At 36.8% G+C, this 16,965-nt stretch overlaps 1 protein-coding gene across 5 annotated transcripts in view; it reads left to right on the top strand.

Moving 5' to 3' along the window:
* Positions 1 to 222: 222 nt before the first annotated feature.
* Positions 223 to 16,965, top strand: part of SMARCA1 (SNF2 related chromatin remodeling ATPase 1) — a gene marked incomplete at its 5' end in the record, with an annotated part of 154,916 nt that continues 138,173 nt past the window's right edge. For all 5 annotated transcript variants that reach the window (XR_014327116.1, XR_014327117.1, XM_082864640.1 and 2 more), the window contains 9 exons: positions 223 to 396; positions 4,922 to 5,008; positions 7,027 to 7,193; positions 7,537 to 7,637; positions 7,743 to 7,843; positions 10,425 to 10,604; positions 14,240 to 14,395; positions 15,541 to 15,672; positions 16,637 to 16,705. Coding sequence is in view for 3 of the 5 variants with exons in the window: in XM_082864640.1 (XP_082720766.1) it covers positions 223 to 396; positions 4,922 to 5,008; positions 7,027 to 7,193; positions 7,537 to 7,637; positions 7,743 to 7,843; positions 10,425 to 10,604; positions 14,240 to 14,395; positions 15,541 to 15,672; positions 16,637 to 16,705 (1,167 nt within the window). The remainder of the gene's footprint in view (positions 397 to 4,921; positions 5,009 to 7,026; positions 7,194 to 7,536; positions 7,638 to 7,742; positions 7,844 to 10,424; positions 10,605 to 14,239; positions 14,396 to 15,540; positions 15,673 to 16,636; positions 16,706 to 16,965) is intronic.

The raw sequence follows: 16,965 nt of genomic DNA, 5'->3' as shown, positions 1-16,965 counted from the left end.
AGGAAGGGGGGAGGGTGACGGGGGGAGGCCATGACGTAGGGTGGGTGGACGGAAGTGGGGCAGGGTTGAGGGTTATTTAAAGAAGGGGGGCCCGAGTGAAGGGGTTGGAAGCCAGTGATTCCCCACCCTTGCTCCATCTAGCTCTTTCCAGTGCAGCCACTGCCGCCGCCCAGGAGCCCTCGTCCCCTTGCTCGTCCCCCTCCTCGTTCCCGCTCCAACGCCATGGAGCCGGACACCGCCGCAGTGGCAGCCACCGTGGCAGCCTCTGATGCGACCGCCACGATTGTGGTCATAGAGGACGAGCAGCCGGGGCCGTCCACCTCTAAGGAGGAGGGAGCGGCCGCCGCGGCCACCGAAGCCACCGTGGCCAAGGAGAAGGGCGAGAAGAAGAAGGAGGTAAATAGGAAGGGGGTGTGTGTGCGGTGGACAAATTCTGCGCCGGGCCCCTCCGAGGGGCCCAAACCCTGACCTTTGGGCGCCGACAGGTACCCGCGGAGCTCGGCTGGGCTGGGGGCGGCGGGCGCGCGGGGTGGGGGCGGCGGAACAGTCTAGCATTCGCTCCCCTCCCCCTTCCCTTTACGCCTCCTGGAGGCCGGGGGCGGGGCGCGGGCGCGGCGCGGGGCGGCGGGTGCCCGTTATCCCGGGACTTGGGGGCTGGGGAGCCCCTCCACAGCCCCCGGCCCGCCTCGCGTTCCCGGAACTGGGGTAACGGGGTGGGGGATGGGGCCGTGCAGGAAAAAGCCTCCGCCTCTCCCTCTCCTCTCGCTCGCTCCCTCTCCCCCCCCTTCCCGTCGGCCTCTGCCTGGGAAATCTGGGCCCTTCAATCCCACACTCGCGCAAAAGGGGTTTTGCTGGGGGCTTATTTTTTTTGAAATTTGAATTTCCAGGTACCGGTGGTTGGAAGGCGGAGGACGATAGGAGAGACTTTTATTTCTTTGATTGGCAATGTCGGCCCCTTGGGTGGCAGGGAAAAAAAAAAATCATCCCTTGTTCGTTTGGTCCCCGCCTGCTGAGTTAGGCGGGGGTGTCACCCCGAGAAAATGAGCTCTCAGCGTTGTACCCCCGCCCCCTCCCAATCCAAACCCCAAACTGAGGCACGGTGGACGCTGGCTTAGGAAAATTTCCAACGTGTGCACCCTCACCCTCTCCTGCCCCGCCCCCGACGGTATAGTGTTTCACTCCAGGGCCACCCAAATGGTCCCCCAATCCGGCCCCAAGCCTTCCAGGCTTCCGCCTCCCTTTCCTAGTGGGCGCTGCTGGCTCCTGGACACACGCAGGTTTAAAAAAAAATTTTTTTTTAAACTCAGCGTCGCCAGGATGAACTGCTGCTAATGTACATAAGGGGACGGCTCTGACACCTATTAAAGCCAGATCCAGAAAAATATATATTATCTCCATAAGGCATATATCATATGGGCCGAGACGTGCAAATAAAACTATGAAACTCGTTGAAAAAATTGAGATTAAAAAAATAGGATGGGGCATAAGGATTTTTGATGTATAATAAAATTGTGGAACGGATCTTTTATGGCTGGATTTTTTTCCGTTTACGGGTAGACATATCGCAATTAAAAAAAACCGTAGGTAATTAAAATTATGCTTTAGAGATCTCCAGTGGCTTTGTCTGGATCATTATATGGTACTATATGACCAAATGAAAAGCTATTGAGGGAAGTTAACACCTTTCGCCGCGAATTAGAGTAATTTTAAATTCAGCAGTTGCTTCAGTGACATATTTTACTGTTACAAGGTTGACTAAACAGAAGGACGATTGTAGTGCTAAGTGAAAACCATAGAAAACATACGCATATTAGGATCTGTGTGGTACTTGGATCGGTAAGACAATATTGATGATTAAAGCTGGGCCAAATACCAAGCATCAGTATAAATCAATGTTGGGAAATTCAGGAGTGCGTCTAGGTGCCTTTTATTCCCTAGATGGGGTAAATGTAAGTGCTCCGCTGTCTTTTGTATGGCAGTAAAGGTCGAATTTCCAGGGTGTATAAATTTTTTGAATTGTGAAGAGACTGGGAATCAATAAAAATCCTGTATAATCAGAGAGTTGATGCATATATATTACTACAACTCTGTGGCCTGATCAGAAATTGCACTAATAGTATCTCATCTGTCCGCTCAGCGTAGGGAAATGAGGTGCTGCCTGGAAGGAACTTTCTGGATATCTGAAGTTTACTGATTTAGTCACTACATCTTTTTAAATTTTTCCTTAAAACTCTGAGTAGTACCAAAACATCTATTTGAGTGCTTTCATTTGTACCATTGCTTCAAATAAAGTAAATCGGTACCTCCCTCTAATCTAAATATTTACACACTGCCTTGATGCCTTAAATGGTGTCCTAAAAGTGCAGATTAAATACCTTTTTCTCATGTCCGCCAGTTATTGTACTCTGACAGTGATACAAAGGCATTTGAGACCTAGGAGGTTGTTTCCCCTCAAATAACCACCTCCCAGACACTTTGGTATTGTGTTGATTTTTTCATAATTTTTCAGTCTCCTCCCTCAATTGTCAGGCTAACTATCACTTTTTAGACACTTCATCTACTTTCATCAGAAAGAATGGGTTTATGATAAAGGACATAGATGTAACAAAACCTTTCATTTAAAACAATTGCAAAATACAAAAATACAAGGGATCCAGCGGGGAGAGGGAGATAACCTGAACACCAAGCAGAAGGGCTGTTAGCGCAATGGAACTTAAGTTTTAGTCCTGGGCTTCTGCCATCCTTTCTTGCTGTTGCCAGCATGCCTTCTTCTAGTGGTCGTTCCCAAGTCATTTGCTGCAGCTTTTATTCTCTGTAGAATGGGAAGCCAGATTATCAAACTTGCTGGAATTGCGTATCAAATAAAAGAAAGTAGGCTCTGAATGAGAGCATTTTCGTGAAGCATAAAGTAGATGAGAGTGGATTATCTTGTGACATTTAGCTACAGAAGGGTATTTTTGCTTACCTTCTGGTTCTTGAACTTCCTTGGTTTAAGTGACAGTTGGATAACCTAACGCTGTGAAAATTAGAGTTGGTATTTTTGGTAATGAAAATGTCAAGAAAAAGGTCATGGTCTTTAAGACAGGGCATCTTGGTGACCTTGTGCTGCATTCTCATGGCATCTAGACTACCAGATGATAAAATCCATAAGGAATTAATTAGAATATCTTAGTCACCTTTTATCTTTTCTTGTATGAGAGGGTTTATTTGTGAAAACATACACAGACACAAATGGAAAGGTTTAGAAGGTAGGTATTTTAAAATTTGTTGTGGAAGATAGTGCCAATTAAGTAATTACCTACAGCTTTTAATGGCAATGCTCAAGGTTAGGAATTTTAATTAGCATATAATTAAAATTTTATGGTATTCTACCACAAGGTAAGCAAAAAAGTAAAGAGTAAAATGTTTTTCTAATAATAAAGCTTTAATTTTCTATAAGTAAAATTTGTATCCCACATTATTAGATATATACTTGTGTATGTGAGGGAAAGTAATTTTGAAACTTGAAAACTAGATTTCATTTAGCTTTTCAGGGAATGATAAAGGTGTGGATTTTGTTATCGAATTTTCCTTGTTGCTTTGAAAATAAAATAGGGTTTCTAGTGTATGTGACAGTTTGAAAGTGTGGTATTGAGGGCATTTTAGTAGTTTCTATTCTCATCCATCCAGAATTACATTCAGAACATCCCACATACATACATATGAGATGCTGTAAATCAAGATGGCTGTTTGGGCTAAGAATAACTGAACAATATCTGATCAGTGCTCCAAAGGAGAACCCTGACCAGGGTCAGATTCCATAATCTTAGTCTGGATTTCCTCAAAATAGAAATTTTAGTAAATGTTAGAAAACATTTATTAACTACTGGAGCCATGTTTTTCTTATGTTTAAGATCACATTCTTGTGTTGATTTATGACCTAAGTTTTCAGGAACAGGCTGTCAAAAGCCATGCTCAAATGGACATAATTTCTTTAGTTTTCACAAACAGATTTGTGTTTTGACTTTGCAGTCTGTGTTAAAACTGGAATACTCTCCACTTTGGTACTAATGGGTAGATTTGTGTTTTTATTATTTTATTTCTTGATTTCTTACAGGGAAGGAGGTGTATTCTACATATCTATTTATATTTACAAGTACCAGCTTTGTCTTTATAAAGGATAGGATGTATGAGATAACCCCCTAGATAATTTCAGTATTTTAAAGTAGCTGATTTATATTACTTTTCACTAAATTACAGTTTTTTTAAATATCAAAGGTTAATAGTTAATAGCCCTGAGAAACTGCTTTTACAAAATATTCGTGTTTATAAAGTTTTAAAAGGTTTTCTTTCCAGTAGGAGAAAATTAACATAAACCAGAAGTTTGAAACTGTACTATTTCATTATTTTAAATATAAATGATTGCACTGCAGTACATAAAACAGTTTGAATGTTCTAATTAGAATATAAAACAATATTAAAAAATCATATCTTTTCAGGAACAAACCACAGTCTTTTCTTCTGAAAGTTTGGCTTGTTACATTAAGAAGTGTTTCTGAGAATTAATATTTACTTTCCTTGAATTCTTTGGTTTGTGGTTGATAATAGTCTAGATTTTGAATCTCCTATTTGGTGGTTATGCACTTTCTTGCACTTTAAATTAGACAGTAGGTGAAAAGGCTCATTTTCCCACCTTTTGGTTTTTATTTTAATTAATGTTATTTCGCTGGCTTTCACAATTCTTCGGATTTTTTTTTAATTGGACCTCAGGTGCACAGAACTGGATTAATCATAAGCCCTGTTCATGGCATGCTCTCATCATTGGTCCAGGCATGGCCCATGTTGATTTATTTATTTAGTATTTAATTACTTTTTACTTTCTTCAAATGAGAATGTTGACCTTGCTTTGCAATTTGATGATTTATTTTCTTTGAAATTCTAGAAAATCCTTTCTCCATTTCAACTCAAACTTGCTGCTAAAGCTTCTAAATCTGAAAAGGAAATGGATCCAGAATATGAAGAGAAAATGGTAAATATGTTCTTGGCTAGGATAGTGAATACAGTAGTTGATTTGTATAGAGGACATGTGAAAGATTAAAAAATATATGTGTTTAATGAATACAGAATCATAGGTTTTAGAATTGAAAAGTAATTTAATATATCATCCACCATAATAGATTTTTGATGGATAAATGAATCTCCTCACTTTCGGATGAGGAAATAAAGTATCAGAGAAATGATATGGAATAGGTGGGACTGGAAGGCACATCTCTTCACTTTTGTTTAGCACTCTTTACCCCATAATAGGGTGTTTTATGCTAGAAATATTTTATCCACAAAGTGAAAATGTAAGTGGATAAAATATCAATGTGGCTGAGAGAAAGCAGGTCACAAAACCAGCCTGGTATTTTCTTCTCCCTCTCTCCTTGCTCTGGATATGTGAATGAATGCTACACATTATGAAACATGTAATATGGTAATACATTTTCCTGAGGGAAGGCTATTTGCCCAATGTATGAAAATATTACATGCTTAAGCAGTATAACCGTAATTACACCCACCTATGGCTTTGCTCTACATTTAATTATTTAATTTTTAGTCACTAAAACCCATATTTTAGCTTTAATTTTAACTAGACTTTTATGCCCTGGGATCTTTCAAAACCAGTGAACTTGGTTAACTGAAAAGAGAAATTAATAGGCAGTTAGAACTGATTGATTTTGGTCAAGGGGCTGCTTTTGAAGTAATATTATAAAAATTAGTAGAGATGAAGTACATTTTTTGGTTGTTCATGGTGATTTTACAAAACTCCATGCCTTAATGTTTAAGGCCACATCTAACGTAGACAGTTAATGTTTTAACAACTCTAAAAACAACATTCCAGTGAGGATAACATAAAATGGAAAGGTTTTGGCCTCCTTCCAGCTACTGGTCTGAATGTATTTGTCTAATTCTTATATTTATGTTAATGAATTCTTGTAAGATTCTGATGTTATTAATTATGCATCCTTCATTGGTAATCAAATGTTCTCTACCCTGTGGTCAGAAAGTGACTGGGAATTAAAAAATCACCTTGGTTTTTTTCTTTATCTTGATCTTTTAGGATTTTTTTAGTGAAAAAAAAGTTTTATTGCATTTATTGGTATAAGCTATATGACCTTTTAAAATGTATTGAGAAATTATATATCGATCTTTCTTTCTTTCTTTAACATCTTTATTGGAGTGTAATTGCTTTACAATGGTGTGTTAGTTTCTGCTGTATAACAAAGTGAATCAGCTATACATATACATATATCGCCATATCTCCTCCCTCTTGCGTCTCCCTCCCACCCTCCCTATCCCACCCCTCTAGGTGGTCACAAAGCACCAAGCTGATCTCCCTGTGCTATGTGGCTGCTTCCCACTAGCTCTCTATTTTACCTTTGGTCGATTTTTAATTGTTAACATGTATCAACTATTTCACTTATATATGTGTGTGTGTATATTTTTTCTCCAAATCCTCACTTTTGGGAGAAACTTTATGTACTCTTAGCATAAAACACAGTTTTCCAGATCACTATATTTGAAGAGAGAAATGTATTGTACCATGACATTGAAAGTATTTTGAGACAAGATGACACTGTATTCTAAGATTTAAATTGTTTCTAGATGAAGCTTGAAAATTCTTGGTTGGCTTTCCAAACCATTCAGGATTTGCCTTTTGACCCCAATTCTTTAAGCAGAGTACTTCTTATTGAGTCATTTATTAAGTCTGTCGGATCACTTGGCTTCTACTCAAACCATCTGAAAATACCATTTTCAAATTCTGCTACTTACTAGCTGTGGGAACTTGGGCAAGTTACTTGCCCTCTCTGTGCCTCAGTTTTATCATCAGTAAAATGGGGATAATACTAATACCTACCTCATAGGTTTATTAAGAGAATTAAATGGGTTAGTATGTTTAAAGTGCTTAGAACATAGTACAAATTAAGTGCAATATAAGTATTTGTTAAATTTTGAATGAACACAAAAAGAAATCATTACTTTTTCTTTTGTCTTGTAAATTAGAAAGCAGATCGAGCAAAGAGATTTGAATTTTTACTGAAGCAGACAGAACTTTTTGCACATTTCATTCAACCTTCAGCACAGAAATCTCCAACATCTCCTCTGAACATGAAATTGGGACGCCCTCGAATAAAGAAAGATGACAAGCAGAGCTTAATTTCTGTTGGAGAGTATGTTGGCATCTGTCTCTCTACTTTCTTCCCTCTCTCCTTCCTTCCCTTCCTCCTGCCCCCCTTCTACCTCCCTTCATACTTCCCTTTCTTCTTCACTTATTCAGTGTGATTTTATATTCAAAAAATATGGTTATTGTCAGTGTAAGTATGTTTTGGAGGCAACAATATTTCTTATCTCAGTAGAAGTCAATCAGTAAAAAGGTAGGCTGGTTCTACCAACTTCTCAGCAAGACTCTAGATAACCCTTCTTTTTTCAAAAAAGATATTAACCGTGTATACTGACTTAATTGACACCTTAGCATTTGGGTTGAATACGAAGGTATTTCTTTTTTCATTTCAGCTACCGTCACAGGCGCACAGAGCAAGAAGAAGATGAAGAGCTGCTCTCGGAGAGTCGGAAAACATCTAACGTGTGTGTTAGATTTGAGGTGTCACCTTCATGTAAGTACTTCATCATGTTGGTGTTTTTTGTTTTCAGTTTAGTTTTAGAAAATTTTACTTGGTTGTATTAATGAAATTATGAGAGCCTTGATTTTTTTTTTTCAGATGTGAAAGGAGGACCACTGAGAGATTATCAGATTCGAGGACTGAACTGGTTGATCTCTTTGTATGAAAATGGAGTCAATGGTATTTTGGCTGATGAAATGGTAAGGAGTTGTTAGCTCAAAACACATTCTTAGTTATCAGTAATTTTATGTAAATTTGAAATACCTGAGCTGAATTTCCCCCCTGGGGTTTGGAGGCTAATTGTTTTATTTAGTTATAACATAAAAGGCATTTGTGAAGTCTAGAATTGTTTCTTTAAGTAACCTCTAGAACATATACTTTCACAGGGCACAAAATTCTTAGTGAGATTTTCTCAGATGGTATAAAAAAAACCTCCTTGTACTTTTGTTCATGTTTGCACTATGGCCTCCAGGAAGCTCAGAGCCCTAGTGAATACCAAAATGGAGCATGAGTGTAACTTTTAATGGTCTGCCCATTGTGTCCTTTGTGCCTTTTCCTATCCTTTAGCTTTTAGTCTTACTTTCCTTGTCCCCTCTTTATTTCTTTTTGACCATTAATTTATGTTCCATGTTTTCATTGTAGGCTACCTGAAATCCTTTTGGGAATAAGGTGGCGATAGAAACCAAACGCTAAATGAATGAATGTATGCATGAGTGAATGTAAATGCCTCCATGTGTGATCAAAGAAAGTGTGAGGAACAAAAAAGTGAAGAGCATTGTTGAGTCTTGACAGTAGAGTGCCAGCTGGGAGTCAGGAAATGAGCTAAGGAATGATGGACATGCAGTTGTCCCTCCATGTCCGAGGGAGATTGGTTCTGTGACTCCCAGGGATACCAAAATCCATGGAAGCTCAAGTCCTTATATGAAATGGCATAGTACAGTTGGGCACTCTGTATCCGCGGTTTGCCATCCGCAGATTTTGATCTGTGGTTGGTTAAATGCCCGATGTGAAACCTGTGGATTTTGAGGGCAGACTGTGTAAAAAAAAGACCGAAGAGAAAAAGTAAGGCCATTTAAGATGCTAATTCATCAGGTCAGAGGAGTATATGAAGACCTGGTTTGGCATTTTAAGACCAAATGAATAAGGTGGGATTTAAGAGAGGGCAGTGATACTCATATATGTGACTCTGGAGCCATATTTACAATCACATATCCATATGGGCCACATGACTGTCGATGCTCTATAGCTTGTAGTGTAGTAGTCAGTCCCATAGGTACTCATCCCTGGCTAAGCAACTGTTAGGTGTGTGGCAAGTCCTTTAAATCAAGGGTCTGTAGCTCCTTATATTTAGTATTCTGGGTTGGAAACTGCAGTCAGCTCAGACAGGGAGGAGCTTAGTTAATTGGACAACAGAAAGATCAGGGTTTGCCTCACGCTCCTCTTGGCTGCAGCCTGTGTAGAGATCCTTCATATTGAAGTTATGCTGACACCAGCTATGTTTTAATTACTAAAAAGGGGAAAGATACTTTGAGTATAGAAAATTTGGAAAAAAGTTGAGAAAAAATTAAAAGTAAGTTATAATTTTGTTACCTCGAAATAACCATGGTTAACATTTTGGCATATTTCTTTTTAGTCTTTTTCCTCTGGTTGTATTTATTTTGCATAGTTGAGGTCGTGTTATATATGATTTGGTATTCTGATTTCTTCACATTCATACATATTTTCCACACAATTAAAACATTTTGGTAAGAATAATTGTTAATTACTGCATAATAATTAATCCTAGGGAGGTTCCATAATTTTATTCATTTCCTCCCTTATTGCTGGTCATATGGATTGGTTGATAGTATATATTATATATATGTATATTGTATATGTTGATTGATATATATGTATATATTTGATATATAATAATACTGTTATGAGAACCCTTGTAATTTAGTTTTTCTGCACCTCAAATTATTTCCATAGGATTTCTAGAAGTGCACTTACTTGGTTAAGGAGAATAAACATTTTAAGATTTTAATGCGTAACATCCATAAAACTCATCTCATAAGTGAAATATCAGATGGGATAAATGCTATAAAAATAGCTTTAAGCTTAGGTATATAAAAGCAATGTATACCTTGTATAGCGATAAAGCCAGAAACTGTTTTGAAAGGTCATACAGCATAGCACATAGTTCCCTTTCCCATAGGTTAGGTAGTGGATTCATGGGTGTTCAGTATATTATTTTTTAAAAAGTCCACTGGACTAGGTGATCTCTAGAGTCCTTTCTGGCTGCAAAGTTCATTTATGTTCTGTTCTTTTATGATTCATTAGGTCTTCAAGGGTGTGAGATGCAAGTATAGAGCTACATGCCCCTTGAAATGCATAGTCTGAATATTTCATGTCTGGGCTGTAATAATGTTGGGGTCAATGGGAAAGAAAGACCGGTATCTAAGCAGGCTGATAAAGGAAATGTGTCTTTGTGAAATACACGAAATTCCTAATTTTGCAAACTAGTAGAAAAAATAATATAGGTTGCTTGCTCCTTTAGGAGTAAAAGTCTCCTAAATAGAAAATTGCTTTGTTGAGCAACCTTCTAACTGCAAGTTCTTAGCTTCTTTTTGTGCTCAGGGTAAGTATTGAATTGGAATGTTTATTCATTTAAAAAAAAAGTCTTTTAACTTTTCCCTATGTGAGATAGTTGGCAAATATCTTTTGTAAAGTTGCTACTAACAAATGTTTCATTAAATAAAAAATGTTTATGGATTTCTTTTCCTTGTGATGATAACGCAGGGCCTTGGTAAGACTTTACAGACAATTGCTTTGCTTGGTTACCTGAAACATTACCGAAACATTCCTGGACCTCACATGGTTTTAGTTCCAAAGTCGACTTTACACAACTGGATGAATGAATTTAAGCGATGGGTCCCATCTCTTCGTGTTATTTGTTTCGTTGGAGACAAGGATGCGAGAGTAAGTGAGAAACAGGTTTCAAAAGGCAATCGAGGATAACATCATTCTGGGGTTAAGTTTTATTGCTATAAAAGACATTCGAGTTGACTGCTACTACTAAATAGCACTTAAGTTGTGCTTACTCTTTGTTAGGCTCTTTTGTAAGTGCGTTTTATATATTAATTAAGCTAATTCTCACAACACTCCTATGAGGTAGATGTGTTACCTATTCATAACAGAAAACCCATTATTATGCTTATTGGCATTTACTTTTAACTAGCTCATTAACCTAAGCATTTTGAATTGCACTTTTAAGTGATGTTTTATTTTTAAAAATCTTACTTTATTGACAGTCTATATTTTCAGCGATTCTATCATTTGTGCTGTTTTGATGCCAAAAATGTATCAATTTGCATTTCAATTTTTTTGTTTAAATTTTTTACTTTTGACTTTGACTTGTTTACATGCACACATGCACATGCACACACACATGAATGGAACTTTTTCTCTTTGTACAGAGAGCCTTGTGTTTTGTGTTTATGCATAGACACAGCTTTCAGTTTTGATCTTTGAATAGAAAAATACATGTGTGCATACATTCTTAGATAATATCAGAAATTCTGGGCTCTTGTTTAAAGTAGCTATTTGTCAATCTAGTAGGCTACAATTATTTTAGGACTGTTGAATTAATCTAAAAATAATGAATTATGCAAAAATACCAAAATGAATAATCAGTTTAGAAAGCATATGATTAAACTTGGTCTTTATTTTGCCTCCAGAGAACATAGTTTAGAGTAAAGATTTATTCTACTTTACATATTTAGATAGGTTATCAAAAGATATCCTCAAAAGAATGGTAGCATAATGAATTATGTGATTTTATTCTTATCATTTTGCTTGAAGAAAAATTACTTAAAGTTATTTAAATTTAACTTATAAATAATTTAAATATTGAAATACTGAGCTCATAAATATAGAATTACAGGCTTGATTCTTCCCTATGCCTAATATTTCGCAGTAGCAAATTAGTCACTTAGAAATCTTTCTGATTGCTGCTATTATATAATGTAATACCATTTCTTATAAAATTTTGTATTTCTAAAGTATTGATTTGTTTTGCTGAAATTATTCGTTTTATGTACGTATGTATGTATGTATGTATTTTTGGCTGCGTTGGGTCTTCGTTGCTGTGTGCAGGCTTTCTCTAGTTGCAGCAAGCAGGGCTGCTCTTCATTGCAGTGCGGCGGCTTCTCATTGCAGTGGCTTCTCTTGTTGCAGAGCACGGACTCTAGGCGCACGGGCTTCAGTAGCTGTGGCTCGCGGGCTCTAGAGCGCAGGCTCAGTAGTTGTAGCACATGGGCTTAGTTGCTCCGCGGCATGTGGGACCTTCCCGGACCAGGGCTCGAACCCATGTCCCCTGCATTGGCAGGCAGATTCTTAACCACTGCGCCACCAGGGAAGTCCCTGAAATTATTCTTGAAGGTCATAGATATTGAGAAATATCTAGGCTTGTGTTGTCATCATGTCTCAGTAAAAATGTATGTCAGTGGTTTTCGACTATATTATGTGGAATCCAAGGGTTTCATGAAGTGTCTCTGGGAGTTTTCAAGAAAGGGTGGATGTATTTAATTGGTGACTGCCCTATCTCTACCCCATGGGAGGTTGAAATTCTTCTAGACACTTCAAAAACTTCTTAACCATGAAAACTAACCTTCAAAGTCAATGTTTTGCAAATTGCCACTCATTAATGGGTTGGGGTTCAGTTTAGTGGGTGGTGACAACAATTTTTTAAAACATTGAGATAGAACAGAGTAGAAAGTAGCATTGAGGATATGTATTGCTTCTTTCTATGGACACGCCCTCAAACATGTATGTATATACTGGATTGCGACCTAAAATACAATTTTACTGTGGGCCATGGTCAAAGAGTTTGAGAACCAGTAATTGTTAATTACATAAATAATTAATGTGCCATATGCAGCACTTAAAGATTGATGTCATTATGTGTAGAGAAAATCCAGATCATTATTTATAGACAGATTTGAGCCTTTGTACCACATGGGATAGATATATTGGATCTTTCTATTTTCTTGGCCTTCTGTAAACACTTTATTAGGTCAGTATTTTGGTAATAAAGTATTTGATGTAGGCTACAGTAGGTATTTAATTGAGGTAGGAAATTATTAGAGAAAATCCTGATCCTGTTTGAAGCTAATGTAGTCCTGAAGTATTTAGAGGTATGATTCCTAAACATAGTTTTTGACCCCTTCCTTTCACACTCCAGAGGCATCAAAGGTCATGGACATGGAAACAGGAGATCTGGTCTTAATTCTGGCTTTGCTACTGACTGTGGTGTTGAATGAATCTCAAAGGGCCTTAATTTTTGTCACCTATAATATGAGAAATTTTGGATTATGTGATCCTTATTTAATATTCTATCAAGATATTTAACTCTGAAACTATCAAGTAGTTACACAAATTTCAAAGAAGAGCTAATTTAAATTAAAATATGTGTATGTTCTATGAAACTGTACGAGGAATCATTAAACTGAGTATTTCACAAAATCAAATAAGGGTAAGGTATATGCAGGACTAAATAGGGTCTGGCACCCTGGTTCTTTTTATTTTGCCTCTAACTCCCTAATGTCTTAATTAACTTTTTGAATACCACTTCCCAGGGAGCAGCTGAGATCTACAAAGGCCTTTTATCTATCCTCTACTTCAGTCCAGGCAATTCTTTTATACATAGTGGGCACTCATTGAATATTTGTTGAAAGAGTCCCTCGCGTGTTTGATGCATAACTGAATTTATGAAATAATGACTTTGCAGTGAACAGTCAATTTTGTTTATGCACTGTAACTTCAGATTTACAGTACTAACCAGTCCCTTCTCAATGTAGATTTTGCTGCTCCCTGTTAACCTTTGTGGTTTTATTTTGACCTGTAATAAAAAATAATCTGGAATTCAGTTAATACAAGTTAAAAATGCTTTCAATCAACTTGGCTACCACATTGGCCACTGCCTATGAAGATTTAAAAATAGTTTTAAATAGTCTCACTGTTTTAAATAGACTCATGTACCGAGAGAGAGCAAGTCCCCTTTATAAAATCACATTTGTAGTCTCATAACATCAGGAATTTCACAAAAACATTAATGGGCTTTCATGACCCCTTAACAAAATTTATGACTCATCCCTGCTAGAAAGTGAAGGAGACATACAAGAGATCTCAAAAGGTTGGAATCACTCATATATGTTGAGCTTTTTCCATTTATCGAAGTGCTATCATGTTGGTAATGCTTGGATTTTGGTAAGAGTATGGTATTCAGAAAGTAGTTCCTTTGCCCATGTCCTTTTGATCCTTTGTGGTATGAAGAGAGAGCCTAGTAATTGTCATCTTCTGGTGATATGAACTTCTCCGGTTCATTGAATATGCTGTACTCGTTTAATGGAAGCCTTTGCTTCTCTTTTGTTGATGAAAAATATTAGCATGTCATACAGATAATTGACCACAAAAGTATCTTTGGGCCTCAGATTTCCTATCTGTAAAATGGATGAGACCGAATGATTCCAAGGGTCTCTTAGAATTCTTAATAGTCTGTTGATGCTTTAATTCTGTCAACATATTCTAATATAAGGAACTTTATTTTGCATCAGGCTGCTTTTATTCGTGATGAAATGATGCCAGGAGAGTGGGATGTTTGTGTTACTTCTTATGAGATGGTAATTAAAGAAAAATCTGTATTCAAAAAGTTTCACTGGCGATACCTAGTCATCGATGAGGCTCACAGAATAAAGAATGAAAAATCTAAGGTAAGCTAGTTCTCAACATCTTTATTAAAGTTTTCTTTTAACTACAATTTCTGTTTGTTTACTTCTCTGTATTCAGAATTAAAAAAGTGATAGAAGGTTGTGATTTTATTCACAGAATGTGAAAGAAAATCAGTTTTTAAAATGATTTTGAAGTTTAAATGATTGAATATAAGACAAATGAAAATTGAGCCCAGTTTTTATGTAAAGAAAATTAGGTGTTCATTTGCTATAACTGTTGCAGCCTAAGTAACTCTGTTATGCTACAGTATTTTAATATTTTGGCAATATTTGGTGTATAAATGTCATTTGCATTGGTTTATTTTTTGAGGAGCTACCTTACGTGTATTCATATGGATTAGAAAAAATCATTTCCTAGAATTATCTGACTTGTGTGAATTAGAGTGTGGTGTTAACATTGAAAAATACCAACATTTCTTGCCATTCAACTCCATCAACAGTAGGAAAAGCGTCAATTATTATGATGAACCTCTCTTTGGATCACTGGGCTGCTTTGGGAGAACCAGGGACACAACTGAAGCAAAATCACCAGGTGGTGCTTTTCAAATTAGAGTTAATACCCGATAAGAGGACGCATGTTAGAGAATAATTGTTAATTTAAGAGCACTATAAAAATGTGCATTTTTATTGATAAGATTACTGTTCTTTTATACTTTTTGTGCTTTAATTTTTGTGGTTTTATATTTAGAAAGTTAATATAAGATATTCGGGGAAAATGGGCTCAAGTGTGGTGCTTAAAAATTGTGACCAGGCCAAGTTAGAAGTTGGCTAGGCATGGTGGATGAACATGATTGTCAGGGAGAAGGCGATAGTGTTGTATAGTGACTAGCCTGAATTCCATAGAGTTCTGACTGTTTCTGTGGACCCAAAATGGAAAAAATAAATTTTTTAAAGCGGGGGAACGGTCTCAGGTGTGACTATGATCTGCATTCTTGTAAGTGTAGAAATGCCTAGAATATTTTGTTCAGTTGTGCTTCACTGTGGCAATGTCACCTGAACCAGGATATTTTGCCACAGAAAATTAATTTTCAAGTTTTATTTTATTCAAAACATGTATTGGGTTGGATGAAGAACTGATGAACATTCTAATAAATAAAACAATGTTGACGTAACTATTATTTTTCTAGCTTTCAGAGATTGTTCGTGAGTTCAAGTCAACTAACCGCTTGCTCCTAACTGGAACACCTTTGCAGAATAACCTGCATGAACTCTGGGCACTACTCAACTTTTTATTGCCTGATGTCTTTAATTCTGCAGATGTAAGTTTGTCATACGTTTTAAGTGTAATTTTCTTATGTTCACAGACATCTGTTTTCAAAGCATAGAATGTAGATTGAAATTGATAGTTCTTTTTCATTTGTAATTCTTTATTTGTGTTTTGATTTTCTCAGAAAGGTGCTCTTAAGTAGAAATTTTTTCAAACGGGGATATTTAGAGAAATAATGTTTCTTTTCTTTGAGATTATCCTGCCTGTTAAACTTTGCCTATATAATAACATTGCTACCACAACTTATGACATAAGGTAGACTGAGTTCAGAATAGTGCTTTCTAAATTTTCTTTTAATTAAATTGGAAGGGTTTTCTACATACTAGTTTGGCAGGTGGAGTCATTGAAATAATCTTTAATTATTGCAGGTATTAACATTTGGTGAGTACTAAAGAGCTTATAATATGTGATGTGAAAAGCAACATATTTTGTAAATGTATGATTTATACTGTTTTTATCATTAACATAAGGTTATGCTAGTGCAGCAAACAGAATTGAATGATTTAAGGACTTTGGAGCTTGATTTTCCTCATTACTGATATTAATTGATAATAAAAGTACCAAGTTCAGCTACTATTGGTTTGTATACCTTATCTTGCTTTTGTTCATTTTTACTGTTTGATTAACATTTTCATTAGCATGTCTTCGATTTTTTATTCTTATTCCTACTCCTTTTAACTGGATACAATGCTACTATGGTATGGGGAAGCCTAATAAAAGCTTTTTAAGGAAAACCTGCTGATGGAGTGCCTCTATAATGCAGTTCAGATTTTGTTAACTGCTCCAGTATTTTATCTGTTTTCAGAAGTAAATAATATTGGCCATCACAGTTAACATATTTTTACAGTGCTTTTAAAATGAATTATTGCTATATGAGTTGTATAAGAATTTATAGAATACTGCATTTATTAAAAAAAAAACTGTGCACTTACTGCAGAATTTTCACCCCTCCACAGGACTTTGATTCTTGGTTTGACACTAAAAATTGTCTTGGTGATCAAAAACTTGTGGAAAGACTTCACGCAGTAAGTAATAGCAGACAGGAAAATTTAGTAATTATATATATATAACTGAGCTAGAAAACAAGCTGCTATAGAATCTGTTTGAACTTGTGGATTTGCTTCTGGGCTCAGTCTTAGTGTTTTTCCCTCTCGACTTTTCTAATAGCCTCTTTGGGAGGCAAACTCCCACTGTATCCTCAGCTTCTCTATGGAACAGCTCTTCTGCTTTGGCTCTCTCCCCAGGATAATGTGGTTCTTTCCCATAGAGGCTGTTCACTCTCCCG

This window comes from Leucopleurus acutus, assembly GCF_964270905.1.
Source record: "Leucopleurus acutus genome assembly, chromosome: X".
NCBI classification, from domain to species: domain Eukaryota; kingdom Metazoa; phylum Chordata; class Mammalia; order Artiodactyla; family Delphinidae; genus Leucopleurus; species Leucopleurus acutus.
Note: the sequence above shows the minus strand (reverse complement) of the source record. Positions and strands in the feature narration are given on the sequence as shown.